The sequence below is a fragment of the Eublepharis macularius genome, chromosome 12 (genome assembly GCF_028583425.1).
Source record: "Eublepharis macularius isolate TG4126 chromosome 12, MPM_Emac_v1.0, whole genome shotgun sequence".
In the NCBI taxonomy this organism is placed as follows: Eukaryota; Metazoa; Chordata; class Lepidosauria; order Squamata; family Eublepharidae; genus Eublepharis; species Eublepharis macularius.
The window spans coordinates 48,840,434-48,862,428 of record NC_072801.1 but is presented as its reverse complement, the minus strand read 5'-3'; the positions used below and the strand labels follow the sequence as shown (position 1 = coordinate 48,862,428).

At 42.1% G+C, this 21,995-nt stretch overlaps 1 protein-coding gene across 1 annotated transcript; it reads right to left on the bottom strand.

Moving 5' to 3' along the window:
- Positions 1-7,654: 7,654 nt before the first annotated feature.
- On the bottom strand, positions 7,655-17,045 carry LOC129339118 (epididymal sperm-binding protein 1-like). The gene is made up of 4 exons (XM_054993723.1): positions 17,009-17,045; positions 11,514-11,660; positions 9,228-9,392; positions 7,655-7,797 (listed from the first exon to the last, which is right to left on the bottom strand). The coding sequence occupies exons 1-4, from the start codon at positions 17,043-17,045 to the stop codon at positions 7,655-7,657; spliced, it is 492 nt and encodes a 163-aa protein (XP_054849698.1).
- Positions 17,046-21,995: the final 4,950 nt, after the last annotated feature.

Sequence of the window (21,995 nt, the reverse complement as noted above, 5' to 3'; positions counted from 1 at the left end):
ACAGATGGGGTGAAACCAAATTGGAAAAGCTGCTGTTTAGAGATGGGCACAAACTGAGAAAATTCCGAACCAAGCAGTTCATGGTTCGTAGCAGTTCACGAACCGCGAACCACAAACTTTCACAAACTTGCCCCAGTTCGCGAACCGGTTCATTTGGTTTGTGGGTTGTTACTTCCATGGCCTATAGAACAGCCTCCAGGACAGTCAGGTATGCCAAACTTACTAGGAGTCTTCAGCAGGCTCTCCTCCAGCCACCCTCCAAGTTTGATGACGATTGGATGTCGGATATCCAAGTTATAGACCCGCAAAGCGGGTGCCCCAGGAAAGTTCCATTAGATATTGCAGCACCAAAACATTGCAATGAAAAGGTGGGATGGAGGCTTGTCTGGCAGTCTGAAGCCAGTCTCTCTTCACCTTCCCACCCTCATGCTCCCCAGGGAGAGATGCCCATGCAGAACCAAACAGAGCAGATCCAGCAAAGGCAGAGGGTTTGGTCCCGTGTGGAGAAAAACAAGATTTTTAAAAGTTTTCCCGGTGTTTTCAGTTCTGCCCGCCCTGATTACTTACACACATACATTCACTCACATAGGGTTCGTTTATTTTCTCCTCACCTCCCTGAAGGCTCTGTCAATTTCTCCTCCCCTTCCCCTTTGAGCAGCATTCTTGCCGTGCAGCTCAGCACCAGACTGCCTGCCATGACAAAATGAAAAACGAACCAAACGAACCAGCCCAAAGTTCGTCAGAAATGGGCTCTGATGAACAGCCAGTTCAAGAACCGCAAAGTGGCCCAGTTCATGATGAACTTTGGTTCATATTTCAGTTCATACCCATCTCTACTGCTGATTCATTTTTTTAAAAACCCACACAAGGAGACACGTCTACACTCATGTACTGGAAAGAGATTGGCCGTTTCCAGACGGCTTACCTGCCTCCGGAACGTCGCGCCATCTTGCGGGGGAAACACGAAATATCGTGTTTTCTCACGTGAGTTTTGCGCGACGTCGTGCGACATCACGCAAAACTTGCGTGAGAAAACGCGATATTTCGCGTTTCCCCCACAAGATGGCGTGACGTTCCAGAGGCAGGTAAGCCGTCTGGAAACGGCTTTCGTCTGATTCTCAAAGTGTTCCCTGGAGATTTTTTCAAAATAAATTGGGTTTTTTTCTGTACTTCTGACTAAAAATATTTTCATAAATAAATTTAATTAAAATGTTTATTAAATAAAAGAGAAGTTGATCTTACATTTTTCATACCTTTTGTGTCTTGACCTTGATCTACTTTTCTAGTGGTTACTGTGGCCACTCTTTCTGTAGTCGATCTGAAAACTGTCTCGATTTTGCCTTTCCCTTGTGAGAAAAGATATTGTCTGACTTTAATACCATCCCTTGAGGAAGCTTTTCAAAACACACTTCTGATTGTTTCAATCTGATTGCTTCAATCTGGCTTTTCCCTTGTGAGAAAAGATATTGCCTGGTCTTTTGGTGCTACACCTCTGAAGATGCCAGCCACAGCTGCTGGCGAAACGCCAGGAACTACAATGCCAAGACCACAGCAATACAGCCAGGAAAACCCACAACAACCAACACTTCTGATTAATTGGATATTAACTTTTTCATACCTTGTGTAACTTGATCTTGGTGTACTTTTGTGGTGTTTAGCATAGCCAGCCTTCCGGTTGTTGAGCGACAAATTCCAAGTTTGATTTTGTTTCTCCCTTGTGTAAAAGGAAATGGTCTGATTTTAATAATCATCCTTAAGGAAGATTTTCAAAAACACTTTGGGCATTTTTACAACATACTTCTGGCTAAACTTATTTTAATAAACTTCACAAAAGTATTTAATAAGTAAAAGGAAATTTGATATTAATTCCTCATACCTTTGGTAACTAGACCTTGATCTATATTTCCAGCATGTAGTACACTCCCTTTTTCTGGCAACAGTTTGAAAATCCATGCTTCAATCGAGCTTTTCCCTTGTGAGAAAAGATATCGCCTGGTTTAAATAACACGCCTTAAGGAAGCTTTTCAAAACACAATGGGGATTCTTACAACATGTTTTGACTAAAATCATTTTAATAACTAAAACAAAACTAATAAAAATATTTAACACATAAAAAGGGAAATTAATATTACATTTTTCACACCTTTTGTGGTTTGACCTAGGTCTACTTTTCCAGTGGTTACTGTGGCCGCGCTTTCCGTAGTCAATTTGAAAACTTCTGTTTCAACTTTGGTTTTCCCTTGTGAGAAAAAATATTGTCTGATTTCTATACTGTCCCTTGAGGAAGCTTTTCAAAACACAATGGGAATTATTACAATATTCTTGTGACTAAAAATATTTTAATTAGTATAATTAATAAAATATATAAAAGAGGATTTGATATTATTTTTTCATACCTTGTGTGACTTGACCTTGGTCTTCTCTTCCAGTGTTTACTGTAGTTGCTCTTTCTGTCATTTCAAAAATCTCTAGTTCAGTTTTGTTTCTCTCTTGTGTAAAAGGAGATGGTCTGATTTTAATAATCATCCTTAAGGAAGGTTTTTAAAAACACTTTGGAGGTTTCTACAACATAATTCTGAATAAACTTATTTTAATAGAGTTCACAAAAGTATTTTTAATTAAAATGGAATTTGATATTAATTTTTCATACCTTTGGTGGCTTGACTTTGGTCTACTTCTCCAGCATGTGATGTACTCCCTCTTTCTGTCAGCAGTTTGAAAATCCATGCTTCAATTTGACTTTTCCCTTGTGAGAAAAAAGATTGCCTGGTCTAAATAGTGTCTCCTGAGGAGAATGTTCAAGACACCTTGGGTATTCTTGTAACATGTTCTGGCTAAAATCATTTTAATAACTAAAACTATACTAATAAAAATATTTAACACATAGAAGGGAAATTAATATTACATTCTTCACACCTTTTGTGGTTTGACCTTGGTCTACTTTTCCAGCGGTTACTGTGGCCGCACTTTCTGTAGTTGACCTGAAAACTCCATTTTCAACTTTGGTTTTCCCTTGTGAGAAAAAATATTGTCTGATTTCAATATTGTCCCTTGAGGAAGCTTTTCAAAACACAATGGGAATTATTACAATACTCTTGTGACTAGAAATATTTTAATTAGTATAATTAATAAAATATATAAAAGAGGATTTGATATTATTTTTTTCATACCTTGTGTGACTTGACCTTGGTCTTCTCTTCCAGTGTTTACTGTAGTTGCTCTTTCTGTCATTTCAAAAATCTCTAGTTCAGTTTTGTTTCTCTCTTGTGTAAAAGGAGATGGTCTGATTTTAATAATCATCCTTAAGGAAGGTTTTTAAAAACACTTTGGAGGTTTCTACAACATAATTCTGAATAAACTTATTTTAATAGAGTTCACAAAAGTATTTTTAATTAAAATGGAATTTGATATTAATTTTTCATACCTTTGGTGGCTTGACTTTGGTCTGCTTCTCCAGCATGTGATGTACTCCCTCTTTCTGTCAGCAGTTTGAAAATCCATGCTTCAATTTGACTTTTCCCTTGTGAGAAAAAAGATTGCCTGGTCTAAATAGTGTCTCCTGAGGAGAATGTTCAAGACTCATTGGGTATTCTTGTAACATGTTCTGGCTAAAATCATTTTAATAACTAAAACTATACTAATAAAAATATTTAACACATAAAAGGGAAATTAATATTACATTCTTCACACCTTTTGTGGTTTGACCTTGGTCTACTTTTCCAGTGGTTACTGTGGCCAAGCTTTCTGTAGTCGACTTGAAAACTCCATTTTCAACTTTGGTTTTCCCTTGTGAGAAAAAATATTGTCTGATTTCAATACTGTCCCTTGTGGAAGCTTTTCAAAACACAATGGGGATTATTACAATACTCTTGTGACTAAAAATATTTTAATTAGTATAATTAATACAATTAATACATAAAAGAGGATTTGATATTAATTTTTTCCATACCTTGTGTGACTTGACCTTGGTCTACTCTTCCAGTGTTTAATGTGGTTGCTCTTTCTGTCATTTCAAAAATCTCTAGTTCAGTTTTGTTTCTCTCTTGTGTAAAAGGAGATGGTCTGATTTTAATAATCATCCTTAAGGAAGTTTTTCAAAAATACTTTGGAGGTTTCTACAACATACTTCTGGATAAAGTTATTTTTATAAACTTCACACAAGTATTTATAAGTAAAAGGAAAATGAAAAAGAATCCAGTAGCACCTTTAAGACTAACCAACTTTATTGTAGCCTAAGCTTTCGAGAATCACAGTTCTCTTCATCAGGTGCATGGAGGGCAAGAAGAAACTGGTCAGATATATAGGTGGAGAGGGGAGGGCAGAGTAGATGCAAACAGTAGCTTCTGATATGGAGATCAGTTTGCTTCTGTTAAGGAAGTCAGTTACTTCTGATAATGAGATAACCATTCATAATCTCTATTCAATCCCAGCTTGACTGAGTCAAATTTACATATGAATTCCAATTCAGAAGCTTCCCATTGGATTTTGGTTTTGAAAGGTCTCTGTTGAACTACAGTGACCTTTAAGTCCTTGATGGAATGTCCTGGTAGATTGAAGTGTTCTCCCACAGGTTTCTGGATGTTGCCATTTTTAATGTCAGATTTTTGTCCATTTATTCTTTTGCGCAGAGGTTGGCTGGTTTGTCCAATGTACAGAGCAGATGGACATTGTTGGCACATGAGGGCATATATCACATTGGACGATGAGCAGTTGTAAGAGCCAGAGACAGTGTAGTTGGCGCCATTGGGTCCTGTAATTGTATTTCCTGGGTAGATATAAGGGCAGAGCTGGCATCTGGGTCTGTTGCAGGGCCTGGTACCTGTGCTGGTGACTCTACTAGCTGATTCATGATTGTAAGTGAGAAGTCGTTTCAGGTTGGGGGGCTGCCTGTAGGCAAGGAGAGGTCTTCCACCCAGGGCTTCTGAGAGAGAGGCATCATTTTCCAGGATGGGTTGTAGATCACTGATGATACGTTGGATGGGTTTGAGCTGGGAACTATAGGTGAAAACTATATATCAACTATATAAAGTTGGTTAGTCTTAAAGGTGCTACTGGACTCTTTTGATTTTGCTACTACAGACTAACACGGCTAACTCCTCTGCATCTATAAGTAAAAGGGAATTTGATATTAATTTTTCATACCTTTGGTGGCTTGACTTTGGTCTACTTTTCCAGCATGTGACGTACTCCCTCTTTCTGTCAGCAGTTTGAAAATCCATGCTTCAATTTGACTTTTCCCTTGTGAGAAAAAAGATTGCCTGGTCTAAATAGTGTCTCCTGAGGAGAATGTTCAAGACACCTTGGGTATTCTTGTAACATGTTCTGGCTAAAATCATTTTAATAACTAAAACTATACTGATAAAAATATTTAACACATAAAAGGGAAATTAATATTACATTCTTCACACCTTTTGTGGTTTGACCTTGGTCTACTTTTCCAGTGGTTACTGTGGCCGCGCTTTCTGTAGTCGACCTGAAAACTCCATTTTCAACTTTGGTTTTCCCTTGTGAGAAAAAATATTGTCTGATTTCAATACTGTCCCTTGAGGGAGCTTTTCAAAACACAAAGGGGATTATTACAATACTCTTCTGACTAAAATTATTTTAATTAGTATAATTAATAAAATATATTTAATACATAAAAGAGGATTCGATATATTTTTTTCATACCAGGTGTGTCTTGACCTTGGTCTTCTCTTCCAGTGTTTAATGTGGTTGCTCTTTCTGTCGTCATTTCAAAAATCCCTAGCTCAGTTTTGTTTCTCTCTTGTGTAAAAGGAGATGGTCTGATTTTAATAATCATCCTTAAGGAAGGTTTTCAAAAACACTTTGGAGGTTTCTACAACATAATTCTGGATAAACTTATGTTAATAGAGTTCACACAAGTATTTATAAGTAAAAGGGAATTTGATATTAATTTTTCATACCTTTGGTCGCTTGACCTTGGACTACTTTTCCAGCATACGATGTACTCCCTCTTTCTGTCAGCAGTTTGAAAATCCATGCTTCAATTTGACTTTTCCCTTGTGAGAAAAAAGTTTGCCTGGTCTAAATAATGTCTCTTGAGAAAAATTTTCAGGACACATTGGGTATTCTTGCAATGTTTTGGCTAAAATAATTTATTTAGGTTAATAAAAATATGTAACACATAAAAGGGAAATTGATATTAAATTTTTCACACCTTTTGTGGTTTGACCTTGGCTTGCTTTTCCGGTGGTTAATGTAGACACTCTTTCTGTAGTCAATTTGAAAACTTCTGTTTCAACTTTGCTTTTCCCTTGTGAGCAGAGATATTTATTAATACTGTCCCTTGAGGAAGCTTTTCAAAACACAATGGGAATATTACAACCAGGGCTTTTTTTCTGGGAAAAGAGGTGGTGGAACTCAGTGGGTTGCCCTTGGAGAAAATGGTCACATGGCTGGTGGCCCCACCCCCTGATCTCCAGACAGAGGGGAGTTTAGATTGCCCTCCGCACCACTGAGCGGCGCAGAGGGCAATCTAAACTCCCCTCTATCTGGAGATCAGGGGGCGGGGCCACCAGCCATGTGACCATTTTCAAGAGGTTCCGGAACTCCGTTCCACCCCGTTCCAGCTGAACAAAAGCCCTGATTACAACATATGTATGACTAAAATTATTCAAATAAATAAAATTAATAAAATATTTAATACATAGAAAGGGATTGGACATTAATTTTTTGTACCTTTAGTGAATTGACCTTAGTCTACTTTCCCCAGTATTTAATATGGTCTTTCTTTCTGTGGTCAATTATTAAATGTTGTTTCAATTTTGCTTTTCCTTTGTGAGAAAGGAACATCTTTGCACCAGATTTTGTCTTTTCCCACACAAGAGTTTTCCCTATTAATGTTAATGTACTTTTTGATGCTGTTTTTTCATATAAATGATGTGCAACTGTAAATCATAACAGAAACAAAAAGAATTGATGGCAGCAACAACAATGCGGACAACTGTGACCAATAACAACACCAACATATAAAATTGGGTGGAGGCTATCTTGGCTCCTCCCTAGTACAGGCATCTCACTAGTAAACATTAGAACTATCTGGAAATGTCTTAAAGGCCAGACTAGATATGCCAGGGCCTGTTCTGTATATTTAAACACTGAATTGCCCCAATCACCTAGAGAAAAGGAGTGAAGGTATCTTAACAGCATGAGTGAAAAGTCCAAAATCTTTCTGCCACCTTCTCTGATCACTTTTATCCTCAGCCTACCTTCAAAACTCAATTATTGCTTAGTTCGACATAGGATTCTTGAGCAGAGGGGCTGTGGAGAGGAAAGTAGAGGAAGAATCCAAGATCCCTTACCCTATGCACCCTCTTTCCTGTTAAAACAGGATCCTTCCCACAGTCCCGCACTTATCAGTTGTTTAAAACACATGGAACTGTTACCACCACATTTCATTTGGCCCTCAGAATTATGTACAGTCAAAGAGGGCTCTGGAATGATAGGTCACCCACTAACAAGCTTTCTCCCGCTCCTCCCATTCCCCCTACCTGAGGGCTTGCAGTATGTCCATTTCAAATCTACGTCTGAGGGCCAAGCTACAAGTGACAAATGACACTTGAACAGCAAGTGGATTAAGTGGAGGGCAAGTGAACAGGGAGAAATACACTTGCCGTTCAAGTGTCATTCGTCACTTGTAGCTTGGCCCATAGTCACTGGTGAGAGAGCACCAAAGCTTCTTGTTAGAAAACCCATCTGTTGTGCATGAGGAGTACGAAGTGCCATTGTAGATGAAAGGAAAGACACAAGGCCCCTTGGGATTTGCATCTAGTCCTGGGCAAGAGGGGAGGAGACAGAGACAGATCGTTCCTCAGAAAATTTCACAAGACCATTATCCACATGTTATGGCCCTCTTCCATGCACAGATTGTTCTGTACATTGGCAAGCCAACTGAGTTACTGGAAAGTAAAGCAACCGAGGCCCCTGAATGCTCTGTCTACAGTATCTGAACTGAACATTCACATGTGCTCAACACTGAAGTCATCAGATGAGGAACATGCATATGAGTAGGATTTCAGTTGGTTTGAGTGTCAGCCTATTATCTAGGAGACCCAGGTTTGAATCGCCACTCTTCCGTGGCAGCTGACCTTCGGCCACTGACACTCTCTTAGCATAACTTACCTCACGGGGTTCTCGTTGCGAGGATAAAATGGAGGAAGAGGAGGAGAACTATGTAAACTGTTTCAGTTCTCCATTGGGGAAGGGATATAAATAAATAAAACAAGAACTATGGCAGTTTCTAGGTTGCAACTGGAAGAGCAGGAAACATCCTTAGAAAGCTGTGTTTCCCTGGTTCACAAGTAATGGGCTTGCAGAGTGGTAATATAAAGTCTCATTGCTCATAATATGCATTTTTAGTACAATTTTGGCATTTTTATCCTGAAACTCTCACTCCCTTTGTATTCAAAAACAAGCTGAATTGCAAGCAGATGTCTCACTAGGGGCCTCACAGTTAGCATTTACCAGGCATCTGAGATCTGGTTAGGCCCAGTATCAGAAACCTTCAGTTTCCAGTGTGTGTCTTCCTTCCAAAGAAGCTACTTCTGGTATCTTTGCCCCTGGAATGTCCCCCTATTCAAGGAAGGGGGGCACAAGCAACAGTATTTTTAATGCTGAAGTAACATTTCCCCCTCAGTCCTGTCTTTATGGCACATTTCTGGTTGTTGGAATAGGCGACTCAGCCTGCCTTTGGACACTGGGGGGTGCTGCATGTCTCTTTGAATGTAATGTATAAGTCTAGCAATCTGCCACTCTCTTGTCTAAGGTGGGAACGCCTACTGACTCCTCCTCTCTTGCCTCTGTGCTTCTTGGGAGATTTCACACCTTCCCTCATGCTCTTCTAAGAGAAAGATGTAAAGCCACCATGCTCCTCATGGAGCCCTTCTCTTTGTCCACAAACCCTCTTCCAGCCTCGCTGCCTATATTTTCAGGTCGTGGTATTAGCTTAGAGAATGTAACTCTATAGATAGGTTCTTTCCCTTGATATTACCAGAAGATATTGCTATGGAGAAATCTGCTACAATAAACTGTAAGTTCTATCTTTCTATGAATTTTGTCTGAGGATTAATTAATGCACGTTTGTGAGGGTTTAAACGCTTCTGACTAAATTACTCTGCTATATGTTACTCTGCTAAGTTACTAAACTAAATATATAAAGTACCATAAATCTCTAACACTGGTAAGAGTCCCCCCATTTTTCTTACGAGTGTCAGCACAGTAGCTCCATTGAGGCTCCAGGTCAAAATTGCTTGTGGTAGAACACCAGAATTTCCCCTTTTCTCTGCTCTCATCCGTACAGGTGTAGAATGTTCGTTTCTTGTACACAAAGGGGAAAACACAAGGCTTGCCATCGGAGTTTCCTCCATATTCTGAAAATGTAGAGGGGTGGGGGGGAAACACAGCAAAGAGAGAAATGTATCAGAGAGAAATGTAGGTGAACAACTGATAACTGGAAGATTGGGTTGCCAATTCTGGGTTGGAAAATTCCTGGAGATTTGGAGGTGGTGCCTGAGGAAGGCAGGATTTGGGGAGGGGACTCCAGAGATGTATAATGTCATAGAGTCTATCCCCCAAAGCAGTCATTTTATCCAGGAGAAAATGGAGATCAGCTGGAATTCCAAACATTCTTCCAACTCCATCAATGGGAGGATTCAAGATGAGTAGCCATGTTAGTCTGTAGCAACAGAAAAGAGCAAGAGCCTGGTAGCAGCTGTAAGTCTAACAAAATTTGTGGTGGGGTGTGAGCTTTCGTGAGTCACAGCTTACTTCTATCTGACTCACAAAAGCTCATACCTTACCATAAATTTTGTTAGTCTTATAGGTGCTACTGGACTTTTGCTCTTTTCTAATGGGAGAATTGTTCAGAAATGGGGCACTGGTAAAGTGAATGTTAGGTCAGCCGTGCGCCCCCCCCCCCCATCCCGACCTTTCCTATTAGACCTTTGCCTATGTGATCCTCATTTCAAGTTATCACTTTTCAATTGCTCCAAAATGTCTTGCTTTTTCAAACAATTCCTTTGCCACCCCCTGTGCTTTGAATTCCATATTAGAAGAGCAACATAATTCTCTGTCTTTCCCCTCAAAATCTTTCTTTCCTGTGAAGCTTTTGGCTTAATCCCCACAGACCTTGCTTCTAATCAGGGCTTTTTTTCTGGGGAAAGTGGTGGTGGAACTCAGTGGGTTGCCAGCACAGGGGGCAACTCCTGGTGGGAGGTAGTTCCCTGTGGTACCACATGTGTGTGCACAAAGTGTGTGCATGCTCCCAGGACTGCATAATGATGTCACTTTGTGTCAGCTGGAACAAGGGGGGAGTTTTTTGTTTAAATCACCCTTGGCAAAAATGGTCACATGACTGGTGGCCCTGCCCCCTGATCTCCAGAAAGAGTTGAGTTTAGATTGCCCTCCACGCTCTGTCTGATCAGGGGGGTGGGGCCACCAGCCATGTGACCATTTTCAAGAGGTGCCGGAACTCCGTTCCACCGTGTTCCAGCTGGAAAAAAGCCCTGCCTCTAACTGAAGTAGTGTGAATACATGTGACTGAAATGAAGCTCCATCTGCAAAGCTCCCTTTGCTGTTCACCCCTCATTGCTGTATCTCTCCCTTTCCTCTCTTCTTTCCTTCCTTCCTCACTGTAGGCAAACAGGATGTTCTTGAGCAGCTCAGTTTGTGCCAAAGCAACAAGCTGCTCTGATGGATGCACTGGGACAAAGCTGGCAGCTTTGTGAGGCCCGATAGGACCCTATTGCCTCCTTGTGTTGTCTGATCCATGCAGGGCCCTGCAGTACCCCATTCCAGCCATCTGCAATTGGTGGTGCCATGACACAGTGGAGATAAGACATTCATTTGCTTCTTGTTCTTGCAAGCTGCCCCCATAATAAGTATTCCACATGTGCTCAATCACATATTAACACTCTTGCCAGATGGCTTAGCTCATACACATGAAGAGACAGAGCAGCAATGGCACACCAACCCAGGCCATTGATCACTGGCATGCTTAATTCTACATGTGAATGGGTCAACCCATGTGGTAATTCTATTTATTACATTTTTATCCGACCTTTCCTCAGGGAAGTCTAGATGCTTTTCTTTTCCTCTATTTCATCTTTACAAATAGTCCTTTTAAGTAGATTAAACTGAAACAGAAAGTGACCGGCCCAAGGTCACCCAATGAGTTCTATTGCTGAGTGGTTATTCGAACCCAGATCTCTGCAAAATTGGCTGTACATTCTAATCCCTGCCCTATCACCTAAACTCTATACCATACTGGCTTTGGAGTTCACATGACACAGGGTGCACATAATTCACCTACACAGGCAAGTGTTGGAATGCAGGATAAGAAGGCTCTTCAGCAGTCCAGCACCATGAACATCATCCCACACATAAACACCAACAAAAAATACTTGTTGTGTGACTATAGGCTAACACATTCTACAAGGCAAGGTGATTTGTTGCCTAGAAGAGATTTTCTGGCATGATCTTGCACTTTTCACCTTCAAGAGAACAATATTTCCACTTGCTGTCTGTATCATAATTGTCAGTTGTGGCACACCACAGCTTCTCATCAACAGTTCCATCCTTGGTGCATGAAGTGTAGGATTTCCCATCAAAAACAAAGGGGAAGACACAAGCTGGAGTATCTGAAAAAAGAGTAGGAGGAAATTAACAGAAGCCACGCTGAGATCCAGCAGCTGGTAAAAGTAGATGGAATTCGGCTTTGTTATGCATTTGGTTGAGAAAGGGAATTTTCTGTCTGATCATCAAGACTGTTTCCACACAGACAATTTGCTCCACCCTAGTTCCCAAACCACTATGTGGGAACATCCATATAATGTTGTCCACCTCCTGTTCTCTCCTCTGACATTGCTCTGATGTTTCTGGAAAACACTGGAGTCAAAGCCAGTTTGGCTGCACAAGGATGTGAAGGTGCAGATTTATGCACCTCCCTGCCCACCTTAGGCATCAGTTTCCTTCTTTATGCCCTCATGCTGTCATTTACCACCCACTGCTTCAAAGAATATTAATCAGAAACAATAGAGCAATAGACTTACAACCATTTTTAAATTTTTATACAAGGGGAAAGCCCTCTAACAGTGAGAGAGGGGAGAATGGTGGGTGTGATGTACTGGGGAGGGAAAACCAGAGAATTTCCTTGTGTGAACAGTCCAATGCCTCTCTATTTCCTGTGGCAATGAGTCCACAATGCAGAAGCACCTCCCTGTGTGGAAGCAGTCCTTTCACATTTTTCCCACCCTTCTTCCAAGGAGCTCAAGGCAACATATATGATTTCCCACCCTCCATTTTATCCTCAGACTATTCTGTAACTTAGGATAGATTATGGTTGAGTTAGGGGTTGCATCTGGGGAATGAAATCCAGCTGCCCTTCTTCCTCTCCCAACACAGTGTTGGATCAAGTTGTTGAACTGGATGTGCAGCACCTGATGATGGAATGTGCTTTTCCATGTACCACGACTGGCTCCCTCCCTCTCAAGTTTCTGAGTTGCTTCTATTGATTTGTCCTACCCAAATTTACTTAAAGCTGGCTCTGACTTTATTTGGTGCTACAATCCCTGCCAGCCGTTAAACCACAATTTCTGACCTTATTCTTTGTGTGCTCCAGACATGTTTCAATAAATAGATAAAATCAATGTTACCTTTGCCAGCTGAGATGCAAGCCAGGAGATAGCATACAAATATAAAGAAGGCCTGGAGGGTAAACATCTCTCCTTAGCAAATCTGCAAAAAGATGCCTGGTGATCCTCACTATATAATCTCCATTTGGCCTCTCCCTTTATTACCTTGTCAACCCAAAGGAGCATTTGTACCTTTTCTCCCTCTCCTCTCCTGCCAAGTAGTTCTGGCTGCCTTCCATGTTGCTCCACAGGCTATCAGGTCACCACAGACTGATGACTACGGGTGAAATAATGGGATGGACTGTGATCTGAAAATTCAGTCCAGTCTTCTGTTATGAGCCATGCCATGGACTGATGGGTAATGGATTGAGGATGGGCAGAAGGAAGTACTTCTTCACTCAACAAGATTTTAGGATTCACTGCCAGTGGGTGCAGTGCTGCTCCGCCCCATCTTAAATGGCTTTAAATGGGACTGGACAGACTCATGAAGCAGAGTCCATCAAGGAGGAGAATCCATCAATGGCTACTAGGTCAAGAAGACTGAAGAGAACCTCCATATCCACATGTAGTAAATCTCTGAAACCCAACGCTCGGGGACAACATCAAGAGAGGGGCTTTCGCCTCTATGCCCTAGGGCTACTGGTTGGCCACGGGATGGAAAAGAATGCGGGATTAGATGGTCCACTGGTCTGGTCCACACATGTACCTCTTATTTCCTGGAGCAATTCAGGGCTATAAAGTCATATAATGTCACATCCTTCCTAGGCAGAGTTGATCTTAATAAGTAGTGAGTAGTCCCACCACATTTTTCACGCTATCCCTTTTGTTCTCCCAACATTCAGCCAAAGGGCACAACGGGACACAATGGTTTCCCTGGTAAGACTCAGGGACACCAATGCCATTTTGGAACTTAGGTGATTTTAAAATGTCTCATTGGGCCTGCAGCATGGTGAGAGCAGACACTCTTGTGTCCCCCCACCCTCCACTCCCACATGCCTTTTCGAGTGCTGAAATGGCCACTCCCTCCCCCACCCTGGCTTTTTTGGTATTTGAAAAGGTGCAGCTTGGTCACACCGCACCGCAGGCCTAATCAGGGCCGATTCCAGACGACTAACCTTAAATCGCTCCATGCCGCCCTCTTCCGGATCGCGACGGGGAAAATGCGAAATATCGCGTTTCCTCGCGCGAGTTTTGCGCGTCGTCGCGCAAAACTCGCGCGAGGAAACGCGATATTTCGCATTTTCCCCGTCGCGATCCGGAAGAGGGCGGCATGGAGCGATTTAAGGTTAGTCGTCTGGAATCGGCCCAGGTTCGGGCCGTCGTGGCATTTTTAAATCACCCAACAGGCTCTAAAATGGCAGCAGTGCCCCCAGGTCAGATCTACGCATCCCATCCCATTTAGTTGTGCCTTTATTCAATTCACTTCCACCGTCATCTCCAACAGCAACCACTGCTGCTCCAGCTAGGCCTGGTCAACTCTCTACAGGTAGGCCTGCCAGATGCCCGTCAATGGCAGGCAAACTCCCAAAGGTTCGTGCCTCTTCCCTCCAATCACCACCTGACAGTCAGAAGAAGGATTGAGCTCCTGTGAAAGGAGACAAGTTGGGGAAATGGGCACATTTCTGCCCACAGCCCCCGTCAATGTTGTCACATCCAGCTTGAACCAGAAGCGATAGCATCACATCAGGCCAATTCTTTAAGGATCAGCCCAAACTATAGCATGAACACTATGAGCCATGATCACGTAGTGATCAAGTGGAGCGCAAGTGAACAGGGAGGAATACATGTGAGTCTGTTCACTTGCCGCTCAAGTGTCATTCGTCAGTTGTAGCTTGGCCCTGTCGGTCACACCAGAAGTGATGTCATTGACTGGGCCTGCAGGCATTCACATGCAAAATTAGAGGTCAGTGCCCACTGCCCCTCCCAACTCCCACCAGGTGCCAGAACTTAGCAACTCTACCTATTGGTCTCGCCCTTGCAGAGCTCTTTTGTCAAGTAATTTCCCACTACAGGTTTGAGCCAGCAGTGACCTTCCCCTCCACATGGTCTTGGACAGGGAGAAAAAGCTATCTTGGGAGCCCCAGACTGAGAGATTGGTCCAATGATTAGGCCAAATCATTTACTGTCATGGCTGTGGGGGGGGAGGTTGCCTATTCTTTTTTCCCTTCAAGATTACATCATCATCATCATCATCATCATCATCGCTTGATACATTCAAAATGCCCGCACAAATGCAGTTGCAGCATCCAAAGGAAGACAATGGATTGGGTCTAGAGCTGCCAGCCCTGGCTTGAGATTCCTGGAGATTTGCAGTAGGTGGAGTTTGGGGAAAGGAGGGAGCTTGGCACGGGTGGAGAGGGAGCTTAGCTTGGTTGTGTTGCCCTAAATTCCATGTAACAAGCATGAAGAAATGTCATGTGGGACAGACTGTATTAAAGAGAATAGGGAGAGGTCTAGCAAAGAAGGCTTCCTGGATCCAACCCAATATAAAGATAAGACAAATAGATCAGCAATTGTCATCCTATATAAGAAAACCGTATCATGGGTTGGATCCAACTAGCTTTCCTGCTGTAGAGAAAAGGAGAATGGGACTGACCACCCAAAAAGCCATGCTTGGGATCATGGGACCTGCATGGGCAAAACTCATGTAGGACAGGCAATGTAGTAAGGAGAACTGGACAAGATTGAGTGAACAGATTGGCTGGATCATTCCAGCCCCATATCTGTTGTGTGAAAGTTGTCTAATCTCTGGCTCTGATAAGTTAGATAGATTTGCAGCTTTATTTTAAACATGTATTGATATTACCACCATTCTATGTTTAATTGATTCCCACTGAAATTATTCTATTGATATATCCTTTGCTTTTTTACCAATTACTCCATTCTCCGTTGTGACAAGAAAGAAAGAGTTTGGCCCAATTGGCTCCTTGCTGTGTTAATTTTTGTACTTTTATGGAGTCTTTTGTGCAGGGGGGAACATTCAAACCATGAATCCCCAAACACAGCTTGAAACGGTAGTGGGGTAGAATTCAAGATGGCTACCTAATTGTTACTGCCTTGCAGTCTCATTTAACCTTTTAACTTGTATAAGGTCCACAGTGCTTAGTCTTTTACTTGTGATAGGTTAATAGACAATGAAAAAAATGTTTAGAAAATTAAATTTCAGTTTATTATATTTTAATCTAAAAATTACATAGATTACAAAGTTATTGGCTGTGCAGCTATTCTTTCTTTTTTCTTTTTTCTTTTTCTGTTGTTTGTAACACATTGTACTTGTCTAGATTATGGTACCATATCATCAGTTGGGCCTACCTTTGAAGTCTACCTCCATGTCCATTTCACTCCCTAAGAACTCACTTTTCTCATTCCTGCTTTATTGTTACATTTATAGACCAGACATTACAGACAATATTCCAGCTGGTGCTGAGAATGTTCCAAAGCAGCCTGAATGACACCAGTCTACTAGAAATGGATTGTATTTACTTCCATAGTAAACCTTAAGAGTAAGATGAGGGAAATCAGTACATTCCAACTTCACTGGTTTATCAGTTAGAAAACAAAAAAGGGCTGAAGGGAGTAAAAAGGAGTATTTCTTGCTTGTACGTACAAGCTGCTGAATGTACCAGAAACCAATATATCACCTCTTCAGAAAGTCTATTAAATTAAAAAAACAAGGCCCCTACATACCACATCTCAAGCCAGCCAGATCCCCATTCAGACAACAAAAGTGATAAATAGGCATTTGAAATCTCATTTCTCCCTCCTTGTTTTTCTACAAAAACTGCAACTGTTCTCTATGCTTACTGAGAACCATGGGACATTGTATGGGTGACACATTCCAGATCTACATTTCCAAGCCACAACCCAAAATGAGAACACTGCGTCTCTCCAAGTAATGCGGACCTATTAAAAAAACTAATCAATTCAGTACACAGAGCATAAATTAAAAATAAGACCCCCTTTTTTCCTTTCATTTCTCATAGTTATTTTGTGGAACAAAATGCTATGAAAATGGAAACCTCTGTGACACATTCTATACCTCTGTGCAGATATAGGCACAAACAGGTTTCCTATTGTGCCTGGAGACTTTAGGCTGTGCAAGGACCCCTTAACTTTGCAACCACGCAATGGATTAGAAAAGGCAACGTCCCACTGGCTGATGTTTGGACAAGAAGATTTCTTCTACTCGCATCATAATTGCTGACCATCTCCCTCCCTCCCTTCCTCCTTGTTTGCTGCTGCAGAAAAAGCACTCTTCCTCACTGACTGCTACATCTCTATAGTACAACTGGCCATGTTGAGAGGTTTGACTTCTCACCACTCCCAAACTTGCCAAAACTGTGGAGGTGGGTTACCTGCTAACATCTCCTTGGCTTCTTCCCTCTGGTTCATATTCTCTTATCTGAAAACATTATATACTCAGCGAGTTTGAGAGCCACATCTATGCCCCTCCTGTGGCCTATGACATAACATGGCAGAACCCAAGGTTGTAATGTATTCTTAACCTGGATCCTGAAAGTTTTCAAGCCAGAATTCATGCTGTGTACAACAGTGAAGGAAACTATATGGTAACCAGCCATTTGATGACCAGCAAAGGAAGCTCTTGAAAAGAAGCAAGACAGAGCACCAGATCCGATGGCATGTCTTCAGAGAAGACCTATAAAATGTATTGTCGAAGGCTTTCATGGCCGGAGAACGATGGTTGTTGTGGGTTTTCCGGGCCGTATTGCTGTGGTCTTGGCATCTTCAGAGGTGTAGCACCAAAAGACAGAGATCTCTCAGTGTCACAGTGAGACTGAGAGATCTGTGACACTGAGAGATCTCTGTCTTTTGGTGCTACATCTCTGAAGATGCCAGCCACAGCTGCTGGCGAAACGTCAGGAACTACAATGCAAAGACCACGGCAATACAGCCCAGAAAACCCACAACAACCATAGACCTATAAAAGTCTCTAGGTCATGCATGCTGGTTTGAGAAACAAGGGGACCGAGGTTGGTGCTTGCCTCCCTCACTTTGTTTTGGATCCAGATCACTTTTTCGACTCAATCTTCCCATTTCCCCTCATTACTACAGCCCCCATCCTACATGGCTATTGTCTATTTAGGTCCCATGATTCCCAGCATAGCCTTTTCGGGTGATCAAAGTGGGCCATCCCATTTATTGTCCTTAAGGTAATTTATGATTGCTTGACAGATGTAAACCATTGTTCTCTTCAGACTTTCAGCAATGGGAGGTACCTGGAAACAAAGTAACTTGCAAGGCTCCTTGCTTGACATTAGTTTTCAGTTCAAAAATTCCTGGTCACAACAACCAGTTCCTTGTGCATTGCTGGACTCCTGATTCTCACATGTGACTCAAGAGTGACACCACATGCAAATCTAGAAAATGTTCCATTACCACCAAAAGGATGAGATCCCATGAGGTAGAATGAAGTGGTAGAGTCCTCCTGAGTTGGCAGACTGGACTGTACCATTTCCATCTCAAATGAGCAATGCCATGTTTTAATACTCCCCAGTGTTAAAAATTAGTTTTGTCATCTTTTTGCTGTTCTTTTCTCTCTGCTGGAAAGTTACAAAGGGGACATTCCATATAAATAAATATTTATTTATTTTAAATAAATAATTTATTTATTTAAAATATTCATATACTACTTTTCTCCCAATCAACATTCAGCTAAAACACATTTCACAAAAATAGAATAAAATTACAAGACAGCAAGCTGTTTAACCTATCAAAATAACTGACCCCCAACTCTATCTTACAGAGCCTCCAAGTTCTTGCTGGTACATATGGGGTGAGGGAGGCAGTCCTACAGCGATGAGGATCCCAGGTCATGAATGAGCTTGTCAGAGTTTATTGTCTATAGCCATCGGCCGTCACAAATTTTCCAAACATCATGTCAACTAATAAACAGTTAACTTCCAGTATCAGTAAAAACTTACAGTAAAAGGTTAATTAAAATTAATTAAAACAGTACAATATACCAAACTATCCCAGGGGTCATGAAACAGACTCATTCAGTACCACCTTAGATCTTATCTTCTTGGCTGCAAGGGCAAACTGAGAGACTCTGTAAGATACATGATTATCTGTGTCACATAACAAGAACACAATCTTCTCGATTTCAGAATGTGTGTTTGTGGCTGGTAGGATTCTGGCCAAGAATTTAGCTCTGGGCACACTGTATAATGGACAGTAAAGTAGGTAGTGGGGAAGGTTCTCCAATGTAGATGATCCACAAATGCAGCTGCGGTGTTCCATAGGGATGCGAGAATAACGCCCTGTCAAAAGAGCTGATTGCATCGTCTGAAAACACAGAGCAGTGAAAGACATTCTGAGATTGTAATGAGAAATGCTGGCTAGGTAGGTCAATCTTAAGTGATCAAATGTAATTCATTTATACCAAGGAGCTGCCTTGGATTTTAATATTGATAGCCGGTCCATCACTGCATCTGACTTGTAAACCCACTCCCTAAGTGGGACGTTGTTGGCTGAGACCTCTGACAGATTGTCAGGAATGGTATACGTTTGGCAAATGGTGCGGCTGGGCATGTGGGGTCTTTAGATAGTAATAAACTTACTGACTGGAAGCTTACAGAGTCAGAACTGGTAAATTTGATCCTGTTCCACTACTTTAAAACTGCAAGGTGTACCTGCGCCCTAAGGGAGGGGAGTCATGAATGAGCTTGAAAGGTCAATGACAGCGGCTTGACCTCAGCACTGCAGCAAATTGGTCAGCCAATGCAGCAATCTTCAAACATCTGTCTTTTTGAACTGATATGGGGAGACGTGTTCTGACTGGTCTGGTGTACGTATAACAGGCTTGCAAATTATTGGTGTATATTATGAATGCATACATGAAATTTTTACGTGCATGATTTTTATCCATAGTTTTGTTTTTTTACTATTCTGAATATATGCTTTGGAGAAAGAAAGGCAGCATTAATTCTATAACTAGGAAGAGACAGGGAGTCTCAAACAGTTGTTGCAAAACTCCATCTCAGTAGTGCATGGTGGCTGTCTCACAGTATAAGTATTGAGTGCCATCTGGTGGGAAGACAGTGTGATGCAAAAGGTTTTTTAAAATCTTTAAGGTTTGATCCAGATAATTTTTCTTATTCAAACTTTCTCCCGTTCTCTTCAGTGGTCAATGTCTCTGGTATAAATATGTTGAGTTCCTTTATTTATGTTTGCTTCTATCTTCCCCCAAGCAATAAATACACACTTTTAACATTGTTCTACTGGTGTGTTTATGTCATTGGGTGTTTTATTCTATAGGATTTTGAATCTGTTATTTATTACCATGTGGTGCAGAGTGGTAAACTGCAGTACTGCAGCCCAAGCTCTGCTCACAACCTGAGTTCGATCCTGGAGGAAGCTGAGTTCACGTAGCCAGCTCAAGGTTGATTCAGCTTTCCATCCTTCAGAGGTCGGTAAAATGAATTCCCAGTTTCCTGGGGGTAAAGTGTAGATGGCTGGGGAAGGCAATGGCAAACCACCCCGTAAAAAGTCTGCCAAGAAAACGTCATGATGCGACATCCCCCCATGGGCCAGTAATGACTCGGTGTTTGCACAGGGGACTACCTTTACTTTTTACCTATAAATATCACCTAACCTACTAAATTTAAATTCAGCATATAAATATCAGATCATCAGATGCTCATAGGACCATCTTTAAAGAAGGCAGTTGTAAGATCAAACCCCATGTCTTCAGGAAGGATGTGTGAGTAGGCTTTCCAACTGCCCGTTGGTGGCTGTCCATCTCCGGGGGTGGGGGGGTGGGTTTACCACATTGCCACTAGCGATTGGCAGGAGGTAACAAACACACACACACACACCGGTGATCCCCCATCACCAGCAGGTAACACAGGAAAGCACATACCAGATGTGCTTCCAACGACAATGTCACTTCCAGAAAGTGACATCATCATGCCAGCCACAAGCATGCTCCTACACTTCACACGGGGCCATTTCTGTCCTGTTTGGAGCCAAAAGTGGCCTCAGTGAAGTGCCCCAAAATTGGCTGCAGTGAAAGATGTTCCTATGACTCTCTTATACCAAATCTTCCTCCCATAGCAAAAAGCTTTCTCTGATGTCTGTACTCTTCCCTTCATGGGAGGAAAGATTCTGGCAGAAAGGAGTCATGGGATCCAAGTCCTCTGATACTTAACCCCTTGTTCTCATGAAAATCAGTCTGAGCCAGCTGTCTTCAACAGCAGTGATTCTGTCAATGGCTCTACCAATACAAACGCCAACCTTGTGGCCCATTTTCCCAGCTTGAATACTGTTGTCTGCTGTGATCCCTGGCCTGATAACAAAGCAGTTGAGATAACAAAGCAAGTTTTTACAGCTCCTTTTTTTGTGAAATCTTCATGAGCATTTCTCACAAAGGAGAGAGAATCATCCTTCCACACAGAATTAAGTGCATCATAACTGGGGGGAGGGGAGGGATGTTTGTTCTCAGTAATATTCTTTTTCGCTCCCCAGTGGAATATTACAGAAAATGTCAGTTTATGATGCCCCACTGTGAAAAAAACATGAGCAGAAAAGGCAGGTCCAGAAGGAGAATTGAGGAGAGCCAGTGTGGAATAATGGTTTTGGTACCAGACAAGAGCCTGGGAGAGCCAGGTTACAATCCTGGCTCTGCTGTGGTAGCTTGCAGGGTGACCTTAGGCTAGTCAGTGTCTCTCAGCTTAACCTGCCTCACAGGGATGTTGTGAGGATAAAATGGGGAATGAAGAACCACGTACACAGCCCTTGGAGGAAGGGGAGGATTAAAAAGACATGAGACAGCCAGCCAGGTGGCTGTTATAATGCTGTATTTATCTCTCACAGAGATTCACAGACCACTGAAGGGAGGGGGGGGGGAAGGCAAACAGCACAAAAGCCCCCCAGTTGCCCCGCCCCCCAGTTGGACCACTTAGGCCACCAGGGACAAAAGCCTGAAGTATATTAACAAACTTTAATGATTTGGGAGGCGTTTACACAAGCACTTAGTCACTTTAACCAATATGGCGTGGTTGGGATGGAACACACAAACCAAGAGCATTTTGAGGTTCCCCTCCCCTGTAGCCCCACTGATCCCCCCACTCTCTCATTGCTCCTAGAACCAGGCTACTAACCCTACTAACCCTAACCCTACTAACCCTAACTCCTAGAACCCAGTTAAAGGTTCTGCCTCTTCCCTGACTCTCAGTGCCCTCCTAAGCAGAGTTACTCCCATCTAAGTCCTTTACAGTCAGTGGACTCAGAAGGGTGTAACTCTTTTAGGACTGCACTGTTAGGTGCATCGGGGGAAGGCATGAGAAGTTCTCACTTTGAACAAGATTCCCAGGACTGTAC

Coding starts and splice junctions, on each gene's coding strand:
- LOC129339118 (XM_054993723.1), bottom strand. CDS start 17,045: ATGAACCAGAGGGAAGAAGCCAAGGAGATGTTAGCAG. Junction 11,661..17,008: donor AGCCAAGGAGATGTTAGCAG/GTAACCCACCTC, acceptor CTCTTTTTTCAG/ATACTCCAGCTTGTGTCTTC. Junction 7,798..9,227: donor GAGCTACTGTGCTGACACTC/GTAAGAAAAATG, acceptor CCTCTTGCCCAG/GACTAGATGCAAATCCCAAG.